Source organism: Cydia fagiglandana, chromosome 2 (assembly GCF_963556715.1).
Source record: "Cydia fagiglandana chromosome 2, ilCydFagi1.1, whole genome shotgun sequence".
In the NCBI taxonomy this organism is placed as follows: Eukaryota; Metazoa; Arthropoda; class Insecta; order Lepidoptera; family Tortricidae; genus Cydia; species Cydia fagiglandana.
The window spans coordinates 23,430,948-23,452,471 of record NC_085933.1 but is presented as its reverse complement, the minus strand read 5'-3'; the positions used below and the strand labels follow the sequence as shown (position 1 = coordinate 23,452,471).

The window sequence follows — 21,524 nt, the reverse complement described above, 5'->3', positions numbered from 1 at the left end:
CCCCCCCTTTCTCAGCACCCATCATATAGACTGCCGCCCAAAATATCTGGCCGCCCTGGGCCCGGGCCTACTCGGTCTTAGGGCAAATTCGTAAGTGCCTGAGGGTCGCGTGGGTCCGCTACGCCCGCTTGCTATCGTTTTTAACTAGGACGCCTGTCACTGGACCATAGACATCGAAGTTTGCAAATTGCGAGCATCTTTCTCTGTTACTGTAATTACTCCTTTATAGGAGTAAAAGAGAAAGATGCCCGTAATTTGCGAACTTCGGTGTTCACGGTGCTAGGCCACCTGTGCGAAAAGAGAAGAGTCGTGAAATGTAAAGAAATTAGTGATGTGCCGTTCTTAGTAAATTTTCCAAAGAGGGTAAATTCCCAGTAACGTTTCTGGTATCGTCCTAAAAGTCAGTAAATTACAATAAAGTTCTATTTTTCTTTTATTATCAATGTGTTTATTATTATTATTATAACAATGCATAAATGTGTCTGTAATGTTTAAGGACTTTGGATTTCAATTTTGGTAATTATTTATTCTGTATTGGCTCTCATTTCACCAATTTAAACATGCCGAAATAAATACATACCTATTTATATAAACTTACTTAAGTACCTAATAAAAATTGTGTAACACTGATTCCTCGGAGTAATTAATAACGGAGACGCCATGTCTAAAATTTTCGGTACAAAATAGTCTGCCGTTTTTTGCGGGGGAGGGGCACATCAAATGTATAGGTACGTCATGTCAGATAAACGTCAGTCCATACATATGGTTGACATGTGGTTGACCATTGGCCGCCTATTTTCGACAGAGGGGAACGCCTGTTAATGGCGGCTCCATTGTTAATTACTCCGAGACTGATTCTCATCGTGCCGACATCATAGTCACCCTAATGAGTTTGACAATGTTGTCTTGTATTTTTATCGCAAAATGTAATAATTGTGGCTTCCTGGTGAAACAATATTCCACAATTAGAAATTCTTTCACTCCCACAACCTTTAACGCAACATATTTTCACCATTTTTAGGAAATTTTGCATTCACGTGTTTTGATAACATGTCATGACGATAGGGATACCAATTAACATTCAAAGTTTCTACAATGTCTACACACCACACCAAAATTAATGTTTTTTTTTTGTTGTCTACATGCTTGGTTAAATCAGTTAATAATATTGACATCATACTTATTTACAAATTTCTTAAAAGATATCAGAACCTTACTCTGAATATAGCATTTAAATAATATAAGAAGTTATTTAATTTGAGTAGTATATTGATATAAATACTACCACAATGGTATATTTTTAACATTGGCAACACGTGCGAGTGAGACACCGCGACCCACCTTTGCTATCTCAAGTGGACCGTTTTTTCTAGTCTGGTACGAACGTCTTTCTAGCTCGGTGATAAAGTTCAATTTAGTATGGCAAAAAAAGTGACAGTGCAGTCCATCTTATAAGTCCATGGTCTAATTATACTTGAGTCTAAACACCAAGGCCTGTTCACTTCCTAAGAAAGTTATGTCCCCAAATAATTGCGCATGTGTGCGCCTTAAGCTTCTATGTGTGCGTTGGCCTCCGGGAAAAAGTTGCGAGTAATAAAAATAAAAACATTTTTCTACAGCAACATTGCTCCCAACTCTGATTTAAATTATCACGAATTTTATACAATATTAATCATAAAACGGGACTTAAAACGCTTAAAACTTAATTACATGCGATTAAGTTTTATAATGAATATTTGCTTCCAACTGTCTTTATCAATGTTCATAAAATATATGGAGGGTAGGTACGCCTACCCACCATAATAAAAAATATATTTGTCAATGACTCTGTCCAACTGCTGTGGTTAAAGTTCATAACGAAAATTTTATTTATTAACTCTTTAAATAATACATACAACGTGTACCGCTACGTACCACTTAAGACTGTAAGTCTGTACCTACATGGATTACAGCTATGCACATAGAAAATGTGCTAAATGCGGAGCAACGGCTGTTGAAGCAGCCAGAGTGAAATTTACAACTTTAGTGGGTTCAGAAGGAACCGAGTCATAACGCATCTGGAAAGCGTATTAATTAACCGTGAAGAAATGTATGAATACAAGTTGGAAATCTGTGTAAAATGCCGTGTGTAAAGTGTAGTGTATCTGTGTGTAAAGTGTAATAGGTAGGCATGCCTGTTATTTGTATAAAAGGTACTGAAAACTTTGTGAATAGTTATTAATGTCTATTTTTTTATTAAGTTGCCAGTTGCCAGTTTTCAGTGTATATTTTTATATGTAAAACATTTTTTAATAAATAATATATATAATGTTATAAACATAAACATGCCTTTTATTTAAATCAATTGATAATACCACAAACAAGGGGTAATATTTGCATCTTGCATATGTTTCGTGATATGAAGATAACAAATATGTTTATCAACAGAATTAGTATAGTGCGTCAAGCAAATCTTGTCAGTAGCAATGTAAAGCAAACTAAAGAAGGGCAACACTCAAAGAGTAGTATTGCGCTAAGAAAAGCAGCAATGTACAATGTACATCGAACCAAAACTTTTTTTTCCGCTGAGCGCGCCTTGTCACGTACGTCAATTCAAATTGTCACTCGCGGATTCTCTATTGAAAATGTTTGAAATTGTTATTAATACGTATGGACGGACAATTTAAAAGCGGTGTGTGATGTTGATAAAAATGATTAACTAATTTGAAGATCTCAAAATAAAATTGTAAGTGGACTATGCCGTTAAACAAGAATGTATGAATAAAATCATTGCTTCAGCAGGTAGATGTCATACTGGATTTTCATATTTTATTAGATTTCTCAGTTGGCACTGTAGGCATTGTAGGCACCTTAGCTTTAATTAAGCACAGTCTTATTTAATATATTGGTATTTAATGCTGACACAGCAGAAATATCTCTTGAAATAGAATCGATTCAGAATGTAAACATTGTAAACCATTTGTAAACAAACAAGATGATGGCTGTCATTCGCGATCCACATTCCACAGATAAAACACAGATGACACGCGATTTTCGAATTATTCGAACACAGTGTTGCTAACCCGCGATTTTTCAAATTTGCCGCCGTTTGCTACTGACAAGATTTGCTTGACCCAGTATACCTACCAATACCCGCCAGGCTAAACCGGTTGTCAACTTTAGTTCCATTGGTACACAAAAACGGCGCCACTAGTATAAACGGTTGGGGACATTTTTTTGTATGGAGTTACCGTTCTTCTCCTAGTGAGTATTATATTCTTTGCTAAACACTATCGCATCAAGGTCGCGGTGCGGTACGATAGTGTGTTACGGCCTTTAAGCATGACAGAAGTCCGAATTGTACACTTGTTATTCTGCAAAGTTGTTGAAGATTATATTTAGAAATAATTTGGTTGTAAAGCCAAACTACGAATATATTATATGATCATTGAACACGCACCAAGTTGCGGAATTTCATTAGAACTATTCTTTTTCATACTATACTACATGAGAAAAAACAACGCTCTCTTGTATATTATTAGGTCAGGATATAACAGGCTACTGTGGCTAGGCTCTCACGCATATTAGCATCGAGTGATTCTACACTGCTCTACACGCTGAAATCCAAGAGCCCTTTCCAATATCAGGGTAAAATAGAAAAGAATTTTCATCATCATCATCGTCCATAAAACACAGAGGTTACAGGAGTAATAAAAAACAATGTATTTTGCAAACTTATAATTTAAAATCTACACAAAATGCAACATTCATCAATATTTCGTATAAAAAATAATTAACAACGAATATTTAATACGCTACAACACAGAGCTAACGATAGGAATGAAGCGTTTCGGTTCGGACTGAATGAACGCATGATAGCAGAGACAAGAGTTATAGTACTATTTTATAGCAAAGCGAGTGTAAGTATAGGACTCGCTATTTGCCTCTCAGCAACGAGTGTGTAATCGAAGAGTTAATCTACTTTTCTTTCTATAGCCCCCTCCAGACTATGCGCGTGAATCGCGGGCGAAGCCGCGAACGCAAGTGTGGAGTCGATTTCGCTGTCTGCGAAAATCGACGCCACACTCGCGTTCGCGGCTTCGCGCCGCGATTCGCGCACGAGTGTGGAGGAGGCTTCAGGACTGTTAAATAGCCTAATAGCTAGCCGACGGAAATGCTATCTGTTAGAATGAGAGGTAGTCATATTTACTGTCTGACTCTATGCTGAGCCCCCATTGGCTGACATGCCACGAAACGCTGCGTAGGTATATATAGGGCCTATGATATTATAGAATTCTGCCTCATACTCTTTGGTTCTTAGGGCTCCTCTTCACGATGGGCCAACGCCGGCAACTCCAAGGGACGCATTTATGCGTTAGAGGGAGCAAGTGATATTGTTATCTCATTCTACCGCATGGCTGCGTCCCTTGGAGTGGCCGGCGTTGGCCAATCGTGTAGAGGAGCCGTTAGCTATTCTGGCACTTGCATAGCAGATTGCATTATGCTAAAGAAAGAGTGAGAAAGTTATATAGGTAGGTGTTACCACCTCACTATGCTCGCGCTCTTGCCCGACTGCAAACAGAGGGCCTACCGCGATCCACGTATGACGTGTTGCCTCCCTGTCACGCTTACGTACGAATTAACAAGTGCGACAGAGAGGCAGCACGTCGAACGTGGGTCGCGGTAGGCCTTCAGAACCGTTAGTACAGTTCGACAAAAAGGAGTAGAAATTTAATAAAGAGGAACTAAATGTTTTATACCTCAGATTGTACCAAAAGTGGTGGCAATGTCCCAGTTCGCACTAACTATACGTAGATACGCAAACCAAACTGATGACAGGGGTGGTAAGACTTCTCATTCACACCTGCATAGTCGTAGCAGGAGTGAAAGAGATGATAATATGAATATGATATCGGTCGTCATTCTGGTTTATGGATAGTGTACCTATAACGTTGGTGTATTGCATCCATAATGTGAATATGACATGTCGCGTAGTATAATATATATTGATACCTGCTTAGGGTAGTATTCCACCTATCCAATTTCTTTGTCTAATGTGTATTGCGTCTCACATTTTGCTTTAATGAGAGAGTGAGACGCACTAACATTGGACAAAGGCTCAGTAGCATTCAATTATTTTCATATCTTTATTGTCGGACTGTACAGGTTTTTGTGGCTATATGCTGTGTGCACCTATATTTTTTATAACTTGAAGGTATCATAAGTAGGTAGGTACATTAATTTACCTAAACAATGAAAACATCTCTCAAGTACTCTATAGAGAATAAATTACGCTAAATGAAGCTATGATTGCTAAATCAAATTATTGCTCAGCTTAGCACTTTGCAGGAATCATATCCAAGCTTTGTATGTGCGTCGTCCAGAAATGTAACTTACGCTATTAACATTAAGGTTCATATTAGGTAAAATAACAATTACATAGGGCTGCGAATAGCCGTTACCAAAAGCATAATAATATACAGTCGACGTCAAAGATATTTTCACATTTTCGCCTTATTACAAAGGAGTAAGGTGCAAAAGTGTAAACATATTTTTGCGTCGACTGTACACAAAAGAATAATGAGACGTGTAAAGTAGTGCAAAACACGGTTGCCACAAAAACAGTAGGTACAATTTGTGGGTGGCACTGACTGGATGACATGTACATGCATGTGACGACCCCGCGCCTCAGTCTGCACGTCCGCTGTAGTCTGATAGGGGCCTACCGCGAAAACCGAAATTCGCATATTGCGGGGGATCTTTCTCTTTTACTCTCATTAAGATTAGAGTGACGGAGAAAAATGCCCGCAATTGATGAACTTCGATTTTCGCGCTTATAGCCCTGGCCTGCGCGGCAGTAATAAACGAGCTTCATCGTACGCACTTGTTTCATTGCCAAGTTCATACTTCATACCTATCGCTGGAGCTATATGTTTTGTGACTTTGGTGGTAACTGTATAAATAGTTATTTGTACAACAAGAGATCAAAGTTTGATATTTCTTCGAGTGCTTATTTTGAGTCCCGTGCAAGCGAAAGATTCTATAATAGATAGAATCTAATTTAGAATCTTGAGCGTAGTAAGGGATTCAAAAGCGCACGAGATGTAAATAACTTTGATCTCTTGTAGTACACAAAATTTTTCACCCTAAGCAGTGAGAACATACCTAGAGGGACAGAGATAATATAACCCAAGTATATCGAACTTGTATTAGACCCCGCATGTTAAAATGACATTTGACTATAAAAGTCACTTGAATGCTATTTTGTCTCACTCAGTGAGCAAAATGCGATTTTGCTCACTCATTATGTGTCACTCGGTGAGCAAAATGCGATTTTGCTCACTGAGTGAGACAAAATGACTCAGTGACCAAAATCGCATTTTGCTCACTGTTTTTAAGAAGCAAAGTACCCTTGTTCGAGCTGCTGAGGTGAAAAAAGTATTAGTCAAACTTTAATGCTTCAAAACTTAGTTACCGTAATCTACGCGGCAGTTAGAGCCATCTATGTCAGCTATCCAAATGGAGCATCCATATTTTGCACTACTTTAAAATGCGTCTTAGTATTATTTTGTCTATATTATAACCGACGACGAAATAGTAGACCCTTACGAAAGTTAGATTTCTGAAGATTCGAAATACCTTACCTACTAAAGTTAAACCAAGACAAGTCTGCAGCGATTTTGATAGCTCACGCAGTGCAAGTGTTATTTTAAACGTCAAACTTCTATGAAATTATGACGTATAAATAACACTTGCATTGTGTGGGCTGTCAAAATGGCTGCAGACTTTTCTTGGTCTGACTCTAACCTAAGAGAAGTATTAGAAAACAAGTAGTTGTATTTTATTAGGACTAAAGTAACACAATTTCGACTGTTATTCAGTTTACTATTATTTCTCTTATGGTTTTTTTTATTATGGTCTCTAGTTAATGAACTGAGCCGAGCTAAATTGGAAACACAATTTTAACCTCCTAAGCCCCCCCAGCCATACAAGAAAAAATCCTATGATGTAGGATATCGAGTTGATATTGCTTTGTTTAAAAAATTATCGAAACAAAACAATTGTAACTCTATTCCAATTTAAAATGATTCATACTTCATCGAACTTAATAATTAAGTAGGCACTATAGGTAGGACCGTGAGCCTTACGTGGATGTAAAGGTAATAATTTTAATATTTTGAATGTTGTATTTTGTTTCCAATTTTTCACTGAAAACGCCAGTTCAAAAACGACAGACTATAGTTAACATGCATGGTACTATTGGTACTCAATTTACTCAATATAATTATGACTAATCTTAACTAAACTAGTACAATATGATGGTAAAAATTAATATTCCGTTTAGAAGCGAAACTCTCCTAACTATCACAATTACGATCATTAAACTACAATCACCTTAAATGGATATGCAACCCTATTTTCTACCACACATGGTTGCTTTTTGCACCTATTAGAGTTCCGCTTTTATACGTTTCGGTATCAGATGCTTACATTTTATAATAGGACCAGATTACATACTTAAAATTATTAGTTTTAAAAACGAAATATCAACATCATTAATTGACAGCGTTTGTATTTTTTATTGAGCAAGTAGAAACAGAATCAGGTGTTGGAGTGTGTAATTGTGTATACGATAAAAGTGAAACAGCTGCCTTTGCTAGTCTATGCCAACTTATTATTGGCCAGTTACCTAACTATAATTAACAATTTGCGATTATACAATAATTTGTGAATGAGGTTAAACACGCAAGGCTCAATACAGATGGCGCTTTAGTGAAACATCTCTGGGGCTGATAAATACTTGACGTTTCTTTTCATCAGATACCCACTTAAGCAGTTTTCCTAGGATAGCGGTGCCGTCATATAGCGGCCGTCTCCATACAAAATAATATGGCTAAATATGGATGTAGTAGTATTTTGTATGGAGACGGCCGCTATATGACGGCACCGCTATCCTAGGAAATCAGAGCTTTAGGTTGTGAAACGTTGGTCGAAACTTTCGCTGGGTCTTATACTCCTAGGGTAAGAAGGTAGGGATAGGAAACCCGATTGACATTAAAGTAATTCTTGCACACTGATGGGTTTAAGAAGCCTTCCAACCCCCATCGGGCGTTGGCACTGGCGACAGGTGAGATTTTGTGAGCATTGGCGCTGGCGTAGCTATTTCCTAGGGTGGAAAAACGGGAAAACTGCCACCGGGTCTTGGCCCGAATGGAACCCAAAATTGACAGAGAGGCCGCTGGGCCGCGATGACCCCATTTTATGTATTTATCATGGGTGTTAGCTTGTTTGATTACGCCACTGTTCGTGAAGCCCCCAGATAACCACAGATTAGAGACGTCAAACTTTCATCTTCTGTAAATGGAACCCTTTTACCGAAGCGCCCTCTGTAGTGAGTAATTGCTAATTTATATCCCCAATTAAACATTTAATCACATAACACTCAGGCTTCAAAAAAAGTACCTACACCTAATAACAATTGTCCTTATTTTTGCAGAAAAAAAAATTGAAAATCAGAGCTAACTTTGCGAGTTCTTTATGTCGAGGCATAATGCTGAAATCGTGTACCGAATCCCATAGAATTATAGAAAATATTTTCAAGCAAGATAAAGAACGCCACCTAATTTTCTGTAATCTTGATTTCGTCTAATACTTATTTCAATAAATAAATATAAAAACTTATAACTCTACGTTTACTTTTCTTAAAATCTGAGTATAATGTGACTGAAACTAAACTAAACTATGCTAACAACAAGTGTCTAGCAGTGTAGCGAGTGAACATTCACACAAATGAACAAACACAAATTTATTGTCAAGACGATTGCTTCTGTTTTTTTACGAATGCGCGACAACGATTGCAAAGTACATTTAACATTGAAAAATACATTCAAAATTGTAATAAATGCTTCGAAAATGACTCGTGTTGGTAGATCCGAAACTTGGGAGTCACTTCTCAGACTCTACATAGTTTTCTAAGGAGTGCGATTAATTTTAAGCTCGAGTTTTTGACAAGTTGTTATAGATTAGATTGTTCCATAAAGACTGGAGTCCTTTTTCGAAGAGAGTCAAAATTAAGTATTTTATTCACTAGTTTAAAATAGTCTTCGTTGTATGATGATGATAAATGACTAAAGGCAAGCTTCATAATACTGAAAAGGATTTTCTACTCCATACAGTTTCGTCAAACTAAATTGAGATCTTAAACGTAGACTCACAAGCCTCGAATCAATACCAAGACTAAAATGACACAACTAGGGTAAACTAACCAATGATTGCCCTTTAAAGAGTAATTTGTCCCTATTTTGTAAGAAAGTTGCCACTCCCTTTGACCGCCACTGACATGAACGCGTGACGTGACGCGACTACAGCTCAATATCAACCTTCGTGCATTGCGACAACGTTCAAAATGGCATGCCGCGCAGGATAGGCGTGGCGTTCGAAGGGTAAATCTAATAGGATATGAAAAAGGTCGGAATGGACCAATCATTACAGATGGGTCAAAATCAGTAGGTATAGTTTACCCTACATAACGATTACATCGAAAACTCGTTCGATAATTTGATGATACTTCACAAATTAAAGCTCTTAACATAATTATATAAATTGTGTTGTTCTATATAAAATGGTTCCTCTGTGATATCGGGGTTTCATATGATTTATTAACACATTTTTATACGGATCAACACAATTATATTCAATTTTTTATAAGTACTATATTTGCCTAAGCCCATGGAACTTTCAAATCCAACAGTTTTAAAAGATATTTTTTCACAATTTCAAATAGTAACCAAACATTAAATTTGTAACTGCTAACACTAAATAATAAATAAAATTTTCATTGGTTCCATAGCATCCCCTAGTCGACATTACATACAAAAGTTTAATAATTTACTCTGAAGTAGTCTATTTTTTAATCTATCTATGGTTGCGGTGTTGCTACATGTAAAGTAAGGACGCTAAGCACAAAGAATGTCGTCTATCGACCTGCCATTTCCTATCTCTATCACACGCGCGTAATTGTATTGCTGTTCCGCCCATGATACCGATAGGTCTATGCCATTGAGCGGGTCAGCATTATAATTATGTGCGTGCGATAGAGATAGCATATGGCGGTTCAGTGTACGAAATTCCTCGTGCTTAGCGTCCTTACTTTAAAACACTGTAATTTACACATAAAAGTGTTACAAGCGTTAAATACGAATTAAAATTTGCTAAGAACGGAATTAATGCGTATACTCATATGATATTTGGTAACACCGGTCAGTTTTCACCTTTTCAACAGTTAAATAAAGTACCTAATGAATTAGTACTCAAAATACTGATTTCTTAAAAATAACTTCTAAGCACATTTTTCCATGTACAGTCGACGTCAAAGAGAAATTTACAGCCAAAGTAACAAAAAAATGTTTACACGACCTAAATGCTATGACAATAAAGTCGTGTAAATAATTTTTTGTAACGTTAGTCGTAAAGATCTCTTTGACGTCGACTGTACATAAATTGAAAAATCAACCATTTCCCGAAGTTACCCCAATAATGTACCTTAATTCAATAAGTCAACCCTTAAAAAAGTATTAGTGGATATTCGAACTAATGGAACGGTCCGTCGCAATTCTTTTTTAAACAAATCATAATTCAACAAGGAGTATTACTGCAACGTTCTGCCGCCAGAGTGCATCACTGGCACAAACGGTAAACCATAGAGCAATATGCGTAGTACACGCTGTAAACAATTTTTTGACATGTTTTCACAGAGTATTTGTTACGAATAAACATGAACATTGATACATTAAGGCATTTTGTTTCTGTTTGTGCTAGTGGCGCCCTCTACGCAAAGTTATTAGTTATTTGTATTCCAAAGACCTTAAATCAGGCGTGGCTCACTCCGCGATTTCGTCGCTTTGCTACAGGTAGCTAAAAGTACATCCGTTCCACACCAATTTTGGTGGCTAGCCATAAGCCGCGCGTGGCGCTGTCGCCAACTAGCGGCCATATCTGTCCTGCCGGCCTAGCCAAGGTTACAATCGCTATCGTTTCGACAACGAAACGCTTTGTGTCTCTCTATCACTCTTCCATATTAGTGCGACAGTGACAGTTGCGTTTCGATCGCTACGGAGCCTAAGCGATTGGAATTTTGGCTACGCGGCCTGATCGTAACAGACGCGTTTTGTTAGAGAGTGAGTCTTCTGCACCTAGTACTATTATTTATTCTGTGCTTAAGTCTACAAAGTGTCGGTAGTGTTAGTGTAATGTCTACGTGGGACGCCGTACGTCGTCGACTTGAATGAGCTGCTCGATTGGTATGAGTGAGAGCTCGCCTCCGAGCATCGGGGCCGGGCCACCCTGGGAAACAATGATGGCCATTTTATTTGAACCTGTAATACTCCTCTACACGATGGGCAAGCGCCGGCCACTCCAAGGGACGCAGCCATGCGGTAGAATGAGATAGCAATATCACTTGCTCCCTCTAACGCATAAATGCGTCCCTTGGAGTGGCCGGCGTTGGCCCATCGTGTAGAGAAGCCATAATGTATGTAGAGGCTCAGGTGCCCGACACAGCTCCAATACCGTAAACTGGGATTACTTTGATTCCTGGGGTAACCTGGGCGACCTCTTTAGCTGCGTACACTTTAACAAATAATATTTTGAGTTACATGAACCAGAGTCTGCCAGTAACTGCTCTCTTTTTTGACATGAGCCGGGCTTTTGATTTTGTCTGTCACAAAACCTTGTTAGCCAAATGTGAACTCTACGGTATGCGCGGAGTCGTCAATGATTGGCTCAGAGATTACTTGCATGCCAGGACTCAGTTTGTGGAGATTTCGCAAATTAATTCTGCCAAAACAGTAACTACTTATCAATCGTCGACTAAACTTAACAGTGTTGGAGTACCTCAGGGGAGTATTTTAGGACCCTTACTTTTCCTACTGTACATTAACGATTTACCAAATGTAACGACGTTCAAATGTACTCTTTTCGCAGATGACCTGTCTGTCGTCATCCCCTGTCGAGACCCTAAGACATATAACAATGACATTAATGATACAATCCAAAACATTGTAACCTGGTTAAACCAGAATAATTTACATGTCAATTTGCAAAAGACAACATTCATCCAGTTTGTAAATAGGAATGCTGTCAAACAACCTCTCACAGTTACTTCTTTAGATCAAATTGTAACAGAGTCCAATCAGACTAACTTTTTAGGTATATGTGTCGATGATAGTTTGTCTTGGAATGAGCATATTAATAAAGTATGTAGTAAAGTAAACTCGTTTGCATTTGCCTTGTGGAGATTGACGAAAATTAGCAGTAAAGAGACTGCAATACAGGCGTATCACGGCTATGTTTGCTCTGTACTCAGATATGGGATTCTTGTTTGGGGAAATTCTAGTCACGCAAACCAAGCACTGCTAGCACAGAAACAGTGCATCAGAGCTATTTGTAATGTAGACATATTGACCTCATGCAGACCTCTATTTAGAAATATGAAACTTCTGACTGTGCCATGTATGTATTTATATGAAATCTGTTTATTTGTTAGAGTGCATCCTGAACTTTTTACTAGATATAAGGACATTTGTCAGTTTAATACGAGATACCCTAATCGTCTCGTCATACCTGCTAAAAAGACAGTATTATATGGAAAGAGCGCTTATTGTATGGCAATAAAAATTTATAACTGTCTCCAAGATGATCTCAAAGTACTACCACTTAGTCTTTTTAAGCGTAAACTTAAGAGTTGGTTGATACAGGAATGTTTTTACTCAATTGATGAATTTTTCGACTTCTTCAAATATGACTAGATACTGACATTGTAATTAGATTAAGTATGACATCTGTTTTGACATTGTAATTATAAGTAGGGATATGTATAATATTAGATTTATTAGCATTATTAATAGATGTAGCATATCTAGGGTTTGTGTTTTTGCATGCCAGTTGCTGGTGAAGTATGCATGTGCTTCTTAATTGCTAATCCATCTTTTGTACCATATTTTATGCAAAATAAAGATATTTGATATTTGATATTTGATATTTGAACCTTGATTGTTGATTTTTAAACCATAAGGAGTTGGTTTCAGGCCACTTTATCATGTATGATGATGTATGTATGATCTGGTTGGCGACCTTAACAGAAAGGTCGCCAACCAGATCATAAAATTCTTAAGTACGCGTTCAAAAATCAACTGCCTATTCCTAAAAAATCAATGATTAATGTTAACCCACGTATCAAAGTAACAGTTTACGGTAATCGACATTTTCAATCATAATGTCATAGCAATAAAGTTGACAGCAAGGTGTCGATTATTGTAGTGTTTCTACTCTTTTTATATTTGAATATTTTATGTTATTTCTTCTCAGAATGACGAACTCTGAATGACCCAGAGCTGACAGGGGTGAAAATGCTGCTACGGAGCGTACGTTTTACCCAATAAGACCTCTCTGGATAAAACTGTCACAACAGTAAGTACTCACCTAAAGAAGTCAAGATTATATGCCATACGGTGCCACTTATACACGGTGTAACATGAGGAAACCGAATAATTTTAACAGCGTATTCCTGTTCATATTTAGACACAAAACTGTCCTTAAACTTTTTTGAAATTCGCCTAGTTTCAGCGATAATATTAATTAAAAAAAGAATAACAAGTTTTTATTGTTACATAGTGTAATAGGCCTTTTTGACGGTGATGTTGCTGCTATGGGACGTAGTCTAAATATCCTTATTGATAGATGTCAAAAAGTGACAAGTAACACTTTGCAAAAAGTAGGTTGTACGAAATAAAAAGTAAAAATCAATTTTAAGTGACAAGTTTACCAATATCATTTATTTTTTATGTACAAATACATTCAAAAAATTGAAAAAAACAAAACAAAAAAAAATTTTTTTTTGGTGGAATTGACCAAAGCTCATATTAATTTTTTTCCTTCTTTTGGCCTCAGAAATGCGTGGTTAAAATTATTCGGTTTCCTCATGTTACACCGTGTATTTGCGAACTTGAAACCGAATTAAAAGCAAAAAAGCTAGTATTCACCATTCCATATTTGTCGGGGGTGACCGCGGGTACATTGCTCGCATGTGTATGTTTTTCGGCCGCTGCTTCGCGCGCCTTGCGCAGACCCAATGAAAACACTGCTACGGAGCGTACGCGCTTCACTAGCAACGCCTTGGCTCGCGATCGACCTGTTTCATTTAATGGTATAAAATTAGAAGATAATACAATAAAATTTTAAATCGCAGACGAAAAGAAAAGCACAATATGGCTTTATAGAACAAAAAGTGCGAACGACGGGTAGAGGGAATCGGCAATGGAGAAATAGTGACTAACATTGAAGGCCTTTGCCCAGCAGTGGGACACTATAACGGGCTACTTAAAAAAAAAACATTGAAGAAGTATGTTGACTAACATGATGACAATGAAGCCTGTACAAGTAAATGTAGAGCGCTCGAAAGACTCCGTTGCCTATATGTATATTTATCGGTGCCAAAAACGGTATTTTGTGACTGGGAGGTAAGTCGACTAAGATACAATATATACACTGCTCGTGTTAAAAGACAATTAGGTATAGGAATGGCAGGTAAAGAAGACATCGCAATGTACCTTTGTCCTTAGGTTTGTCATCTTCGCTCGATGTCGCGCTGGCGTCAATAGATGGAGCGGCTGAAGGTACTGCGTTCAGGTCCGGCTCCGATCCGCCTGCGCTCACGCTGCCACTTAACTCCTGAAAACATAGATTTTTTTATATCGCGTTAATTTTAATGGTTATGGCTAAGGATTGAAACATTAAGTTTCAATCAAAACTTGTACTGACATAATTTATCTTGTATGTACATAGGTATTGGTTGGATTTTGCCATCGTCCAATGCTTTCACCCGTTACTAACTGATGTCTGTTACTTCTTAGGCTGCCTAATGATAGTAATAATTATTTTGATTAGTAAGTGTAGTATGTAGTATAGTAGTGTAGTATTATGAATATTACCTGCAGCGTAGGGTTGACGAGCGGTCGATGTTGCGTAGGATGAGGAATGCAGTGCGCTGAACGATGCAAAGGTTCATCTCGAAGCCCCCGGACTCCTAGCAGCGATAGCGGAGCGCCTGGTGCTGCCTCCTATTACAATTAAACGCAAATGAGGCCGGACCTGGTGATTGTTTTACCAGGGGGTTTTACATACAAAATCACTAAGTGTTAGCTTGTCTTTTATTCCGTAATAGGTCCCAGTTTGTAACTTGTAAAACAAGCGAAAGTCTGTTTGATGAATAGTGGAAGAGCGGACTCACAAGAAATGTACTGAAGTCAATTTTGCTTTCAGTCACATCTGTTCCCATTCGATTAAATATTATTGTGATTTAATCATAATTCTTGTTTAACCTTTTGGACGCCAATGATCGATATATCCGCACCGCAGGTCCAACGCCAAAGACCGATTAATCGGTCACAGACCACAGAGCAACATAGATCTACGTGCATAAGCATAAAGTTCAATTTCAGTTTTGACACGTTTCGGTGACGTGGCGTCCGAGTGACAGCTTTTGTGTTTGACACGGCGTCGAAAAGGTTAATGCAATATTATCTGAATATTATATCTTCCGTTCTAAGCCAAATGGACAACCAAGTTCGTGAAGCTTTTTTCCCTATAACTGCACTGTGATAGAAGTTGCTATAAAAAGCCTAAAGCAGCGGTCGGCAACCTTTTAGCAGCCAAAGGGTAGTTAACGGAGTTGAAGCCGGCCGCACTTTGTTAATATTTGTGACTTAAGATTTGATTTGCACCTAATTTCCCTAACATTCACTAACACTTAGGATCACATTTTAAATATCCTATAAACATTACGTTCTAGATAATAATTTACCTTTCGACGCAACGGCTTGGTAGGACTGACATCTTGGAGCAGCTGCAACGACCCCGTAATCACGGGCGGCTCGGCGATCGACGCCGCCTTTGGCCTACAACATGCCGTTAACACAGCTCTAGATACTTCTTTCAATTTTTATACAGAAGAAATGGTTAGCTTGATTGGTTCAAAGTTCAACCGATCTCAAAAAGTTGACCACAATACAGGTTGGATTTTGTAAGCAATCAACAAGGCATGAATTAAATTTTGTCATAATATAATACAGTCGATTTTATCACAATGCAGTTTTTTTAATGGGGTTGGCCGGACGAAGTATTTTACAGATGGCGCCAGCACAGCTTGCCCTGTCAATCCCTAGAATTGTGTCAATTTCTTTGTTTCTTGTATTTTATGGCTTGTATGGCCTGGCCTGGCCAAATCTCATAGAATAAAACTAAAGAGACGAGCAAGCTATGATGGCGCCATCTATGGAAACCTTCGACAGTTGCCAACTCCATTGGTACCTATAGGTACATTGTTATTTAAATAAAACCATAGAAGAGTGTAGTTAGTTAAAATATTTCAGGTGCAACAATTAAACAACAGGGCCAGATTATACCTTGAAAATGCATGCCTTCTTTATAGTAGCAAGTTTCTGAGTCCCATAGGCTGCATAAGCAGATGGCATACACCAGTGGTTTTTGACCTTTCAGCGGTAAGAAACCACTCGGTAATTTTCTTGATTCGAAGTTAATATCTATGTTAAATCAATAAGGAGTAGTAGCAGAGGATAAAATAAAAGTCAATAAGGAGTTTTAATTTCGTGGACCATTTTGGGTGCTTCCAGGGACCACAGTCTTAGACTCTTTGGATAATGCGGCCCTGTCAAAGAAGCTATATAATAGGGCAGATGCAATTCAGTGCATTGGAGGATAATTGCACTTTGCGTTCCTGTGCGACGATGGTAATAAACAAAGGTCGGAAAGAGTGTACTATTTGGCTTTTTCTGCCTTAGTCTGTAAGTTCTGTTTAAAGTCGTTTTAATTCTGTGACCGCCAAAGACAACTGACGCGCGTGGCAACAACCTTCGTACATCCGACAAGGTTCATACGCGCCATGCGCGAAAGGCGTGGCATGCAGGGATAATAATAATACGATCTTAACCAATGTACTTTAATAATATAAGCAAAAATTTAAAGAAATATGAAGTTACCACACCATTCCGACCTCTGTAGTAGTAACATTTGACAGGTATTTATATTGCGGAAAGTAACATTAGTAGTAGGGGCTTAGGCTTAGAGAAGAAGACAAATATGTATGTACACGAAAAGTAAATAACCAAAACTCAGGACTTAAATGGAATATTATATAGATAATTAATTAAAAAAGCATAGAAGCTACTCCTGAGAGCCTACCGACAACATCGAAAAATCGAAAATCGTTATCTGCCTTTTTTCGTTCTTGCCCATTCGAGCGATAGGGGGCTGTCCATAAATTACGCCATCGATTTTTGACGATTTTTGATCCCCCCCCCCCCACCTAAAATCATCCAAAAATCATGCTGCGAATGACCCTGTTTCCTCCTACATCACGCTACCATCATCCGATGTCCAGAACCCCCACTAATTTGAAATGACGTAATTTATGAATAGCCCCTAGAGACAGAAACCGATTATTGATTTTCGATATTGGTTGTAGGTCCTCTGAATCAGAAAAACTTTTAAATCACAAGAAGACCATTTAAAATATATTTAGTTAAAAATTACCTTTGTGTCTCGTACATTTGTAAACTTTAAGGTATATTTAAAAAAAATCAGGGTTAAAACAAACTATGCTTATAGTTAAAAACGTTTATTGCAAATTAATATAAACAAAAAAATATACGAGCGTTACATTTTAATACTGAAATCGAGGTAAATAATAAGATCATTAGTTAAAATATAGTTCTTAACTACACACCGATCCAGGCATTACTTGTACCAAATTAACTGAAAAGAAAAACAAAAAACCAAAATTAAAACTTTTAGCTTTATCACATTCCCTAGGCTAAGTCATGCGTATAGACAATATTGTCCTTTGAGCTTATACTTTAAGTTAAAATTTAGATATAAGAATATAAACAAAAATACCAAGTGACTACGTCCTTCGACCAGTTATAATAGATACCAAAAAAGTTATATAATATACTTTGAATAATTTTACGGTTTAGACTCACTTGTACCTACAAGTGAGTCTAAACCGTAAAATTATTCAGACTTGTAGGGTAGGTAGGTAGGCTCTCCGAAACATGTCGCGCGAGTGACTAAAAACAAGTGAGTCTTAACCGTAAAATTATTCAATGTTAGGATGTCTCACAACAGTTTAAATTCGATTATATAATATACTATTGAACGAATGACTGATTCACGTGGTTCTTTTGATTTACCTACAAATATTCTTCAAAAACCTAATGGAGTTTTAGTTTAAAGTGTTTATACTTGATGTTGCATTCTCCTTTTAAATTTGTGACTTATGCGTCTTTTAAATAAAACATTTAGATTTAAATTTTAAGTTATATGATGAATAAATTATTTTTTAATAAATAAAATTGGAAGCTAAATAAAAAAAAAAGAGTTTTGCGCTTAGCGTCACAAATAGATTATGTTCAATAGAACACTCACACAAACTGATAAATCACTTATTTTAATTAACCAATATTTGTAGTAGAAAAAAGTAAAACGTAGTCACGTTTTACTGAAAACATTCAACAGCAGACAAGATACAGTTGTTTGCTAAGCACGGCAGTTTTCATGCAATAAATATTCATTAGCAGTGCCAATTTATTAAAATTAACCATTCCCATTCAGCAACTCACTCACAGCTCTGACCTGACTGTCCTGCTGCTTGGGAGTGGTGGGGGTGATGGTGCAGGGGGGTGTTGCGGGAGGACGGACGCACGTCATCCATCGACTATATGTTCTAAGTTAACTACCGTGGCTAGCTAGTCAACCATTCTCATTCAGCAGCTCACTCACAGCTCTGACTTGACTGCTGCTCGGGTGTGGTAGGTGATGTTGCGGGGACGGACACACGTCGTCACTATATGTTCTAAGCCAACTACCGTGGCTAACTAGTCATTCAACCATTCCCATTCAACAACTCACTCACAGCTCTGACCTGACTGTCCCGCTGCTTGGGCGTGTTGGGGGTGATGGTGCGCGGACGGACACACGTCGTCACTATATGTTCTAAGCTAACTACCGTGGCTAACTAGTCATTCAACCATTCCCAGTCTGCAACTCACTCACAGCTCTGACCTGACTGTCCTGCTGCTTGGGAGTGGTGGGGGTGATGGTGCGCGGAGGGATGCGCGAGGACGGACGCACATTGTCTCTATATGTTCTAAGCTAACTACCGTGGCTAACTAGTCATTCAACCATTCCCATTCAGCAACTCACTCACAGCTCTGACCTGAAGGGCGGGATCTCCGGTATCTTGCCGATGTTGATCTTCTTCTTCTCCGGCGGCTTGTCCTGCTGCTTGGGCGTGGTGGGGGTGATGGTGCGCGGGGTGTTGCGGGAGGAGGGGCGCATGTCGTCCACGGACGGACATTCCGACTGGAATAAGGTTTTTGATGAGAACTGTATGACTAATAAAAACTGAACGTTTATTTGTGAAAACCTAATTTATCAATTTAAAGGGGCCCACAGATTACCAGTTCGCCGGAAGATATCAGCCTGTCAGTTAAACGCAAAAGCTGACAGTTCCGAACAACTGACCATCGTCCGGCGGTTTGGTAATTAGTGGTCCCCTTTACCTTTTGCGATGAACTGACAGGCTGATATCGGATGGCGAACTGGTAATCTGTGGGCCCTTGATTCAAGGTTAACGTATTGAAGACTGTCTCAAGTGAGGACGCTAAGCAGAAGAATTTCATACATTGTTCCGCCATTTCCTATCACTATCGCACGTTCATAATTGTATTTTTTTTCTATTTAGAGAATAATGTTAGGAATAGTATTGGCACAGTCTGGTAGGATACAAATTCAAAATTATTATGGTAGTTACCATAAGTGGTGCGTGAGCGTTTTTGATGGCCTCTCGTCGCTGGAACTCCACTTTGGCCATCTCGGTGGCGAGCCAGCCGGGGATTTCCGGGATAGCAAGTCGGAGGGCCAGCACTATCATGAGGATCAGATGCTGGAAAATAAGTTACCCCCTTATTCATAAAATTTAACGGGCCTGATTAAGTTATGTTTTATCCCTTTCTTACGAATACATAAGTCAAAATGACAGATAAAGACAAACGATTATTAGCTAATTGAGGATTGTAGCACGTTTATAAATAGAGGGGCCTAACTATAATACATTTCTTAAAAACGTCTTTGACATTGTTAGTTACAAAATTACTTAGTGTAGTATATGGACAGTAAGGTATTTAGGCCCCCCCCCCCCCCACATCTGGCGTCTTTCGAGCGTCGGCTTCTACAATTCTATGGCTGACGTCGACGCAACGTCGACGCAGCGTCGACGCAACTGCGCAGCGACGTCATATTCCATAGCGCTGGACCGACGCCGACAGACGCCGACGCTCGAAAGACGCCAGATGTGGGGGGGGGGGGGGGGGCTTAGAAATAAAAGATGCAGGTTGGATTTAGTTGGCAACAAGGTGCATTTCATCGTTTGTCAAGGTATACAAATTAAAACGGTCATATAACAAGGCATCGCCCCTAAATGCAGTTTTGGCACGTACCTATTAGATACTAGCGACCCGCCCCGTCTTCGCACGGGTTAACAAATTATACACCTAAATCTTCCTCGACAATCACTCTATTGATAGGTAAAAACCGCATGAAAATCCGTTCCGTAGTTTTTGAGTTTATATCGCGACATACAAACAAACACAAACAGACAGACGCGGCGGGGGACTTTGTTTTATAAGGTGTAGTAATAAAGTCGTTTTACAGTATTGGAATCACAAGCTTGTTCGTTTAAAAACTTTAAAATGAACATTTACCCGGCAACTATCCACTTCCTAGATTCTACAAAAGCTGAATCTACATCACCGCCCTTTATATTGCACGACTTCATTAATTTGAGAAGCATATACAATTTTTGAAGTACCATACCTCAAGCGCCACGATGACCAGTATAGTCTGAGCCGGGGTAGCGTCCGGTAGCAGCCTGTGTACGGGTCCCGACAAGCCAATCAGAGCGCAGTTCACTAGCACGGCAACAGCCACCATAGCTTCCATAGCACTCTGAAAATTAGCGCTTGGTATATATCTAATATATCCTATATATCTAGCAAAAAACTGAGATCGGTACTCATTGCCTATACCACAATTTTTTTTGCATGTTCTGTATCATTTAATGTCTTCGTGAAATTAAGTGTATTTTCATTTTCTCTCGTGTATTTGTTTTTGTAGTTGTGGCAAATAAAACATTTTTTTCTTTACTGTTTACTTTTACTTTTAAAAATACACAAATATTATTTAGAAAAGAAATTGAGGCAACCTTGCCAAAAAACTAAGTAAAAGTCGCAGAAAAAGGCCTTTCGGCGTCCATCGTCGGCGGAATTCCTTTTAAAACTTTATTACTCGTAAAACATATTTGCCCGTGGACTCTCCAGATTCATAAAGTCTCCTCTCTTTGTTGCTGATGGACTGAAGAGTGTTATAGCCCGAAATGGTGACAGACAAATAACATGGGAAGGTGACAATAT

At 38.4% G+C, this 21,524-nt stretch overlaps 1 protein-coding gene and 1 long non-coding RNA gene across 4 annotated transcripts in view; both read right to left on the bottom strand.

The window, feature by feature from the left end:
* Positions 1-3,702: 3,702 nt before the first annotated feature.
* Positions 3,703-21,524, bottom strand: part of LOC134679312 (uncharacterized) — an 80,793-nt gene continuing 62,971 nt past the window's right edge. Inside the window, exon 2 of the long non-coding RNA XR_010100315.1 lies at positions 3,703-5,826. This is a non-coding gene — a long non-coding RNA (uncharacterized LOC134679312). The remainder of the gene's footprint in view (positions 5,827-21,524) is intronic.
* The window catches only part of LOC134679046 (anoctamin-8), a 58,443-nt gene continuing 40,621 nt past the window's right edge, over positions 3,703-21,524 (bottom strand). The window contains exons 17-24 of one of the 3 annotated variants that reach the window (XM_063537879.1): positions 20,929-21,060; positions 19,868-19,999; positions 19,271-19,416; positions 15,839-15,932; positions 14,967-15,095; positions 14,586-14,706; positions 14,019-14,167; positions 3,703-11,322 (exon numbers count right to left, since the gene is read on the bottom strand). In XM_063537879.1, the coding sequence (XP_063393949.1) occupies positions 11,233-11,322; positions 14,019-14,167; positions 14,586-14,706; positions 14,967-15,095; positions 15,839-15,932; positions 19,271-19,416; positions 19,868-19,999; positions 20,929-21,060 (993 nt within the window). In that variant the 3' untranslated portion in view covers positions 3,703-11,232. Of the gene's footprint in view, positions 11,323-14,018; positions 14,168-14,585; positions 14,707-14,966; positions 15,096-15,838; positions 15,933-17,655; positions 17,809-19,261; positions 19,417-19,867; positions 20,000-20,928; positions 21,061-21,524 lie in introns of those variants that run through there. The other 2 variants (XM_063537859.1, XM_063537868.1) reach the window with 2 other exon arrangements.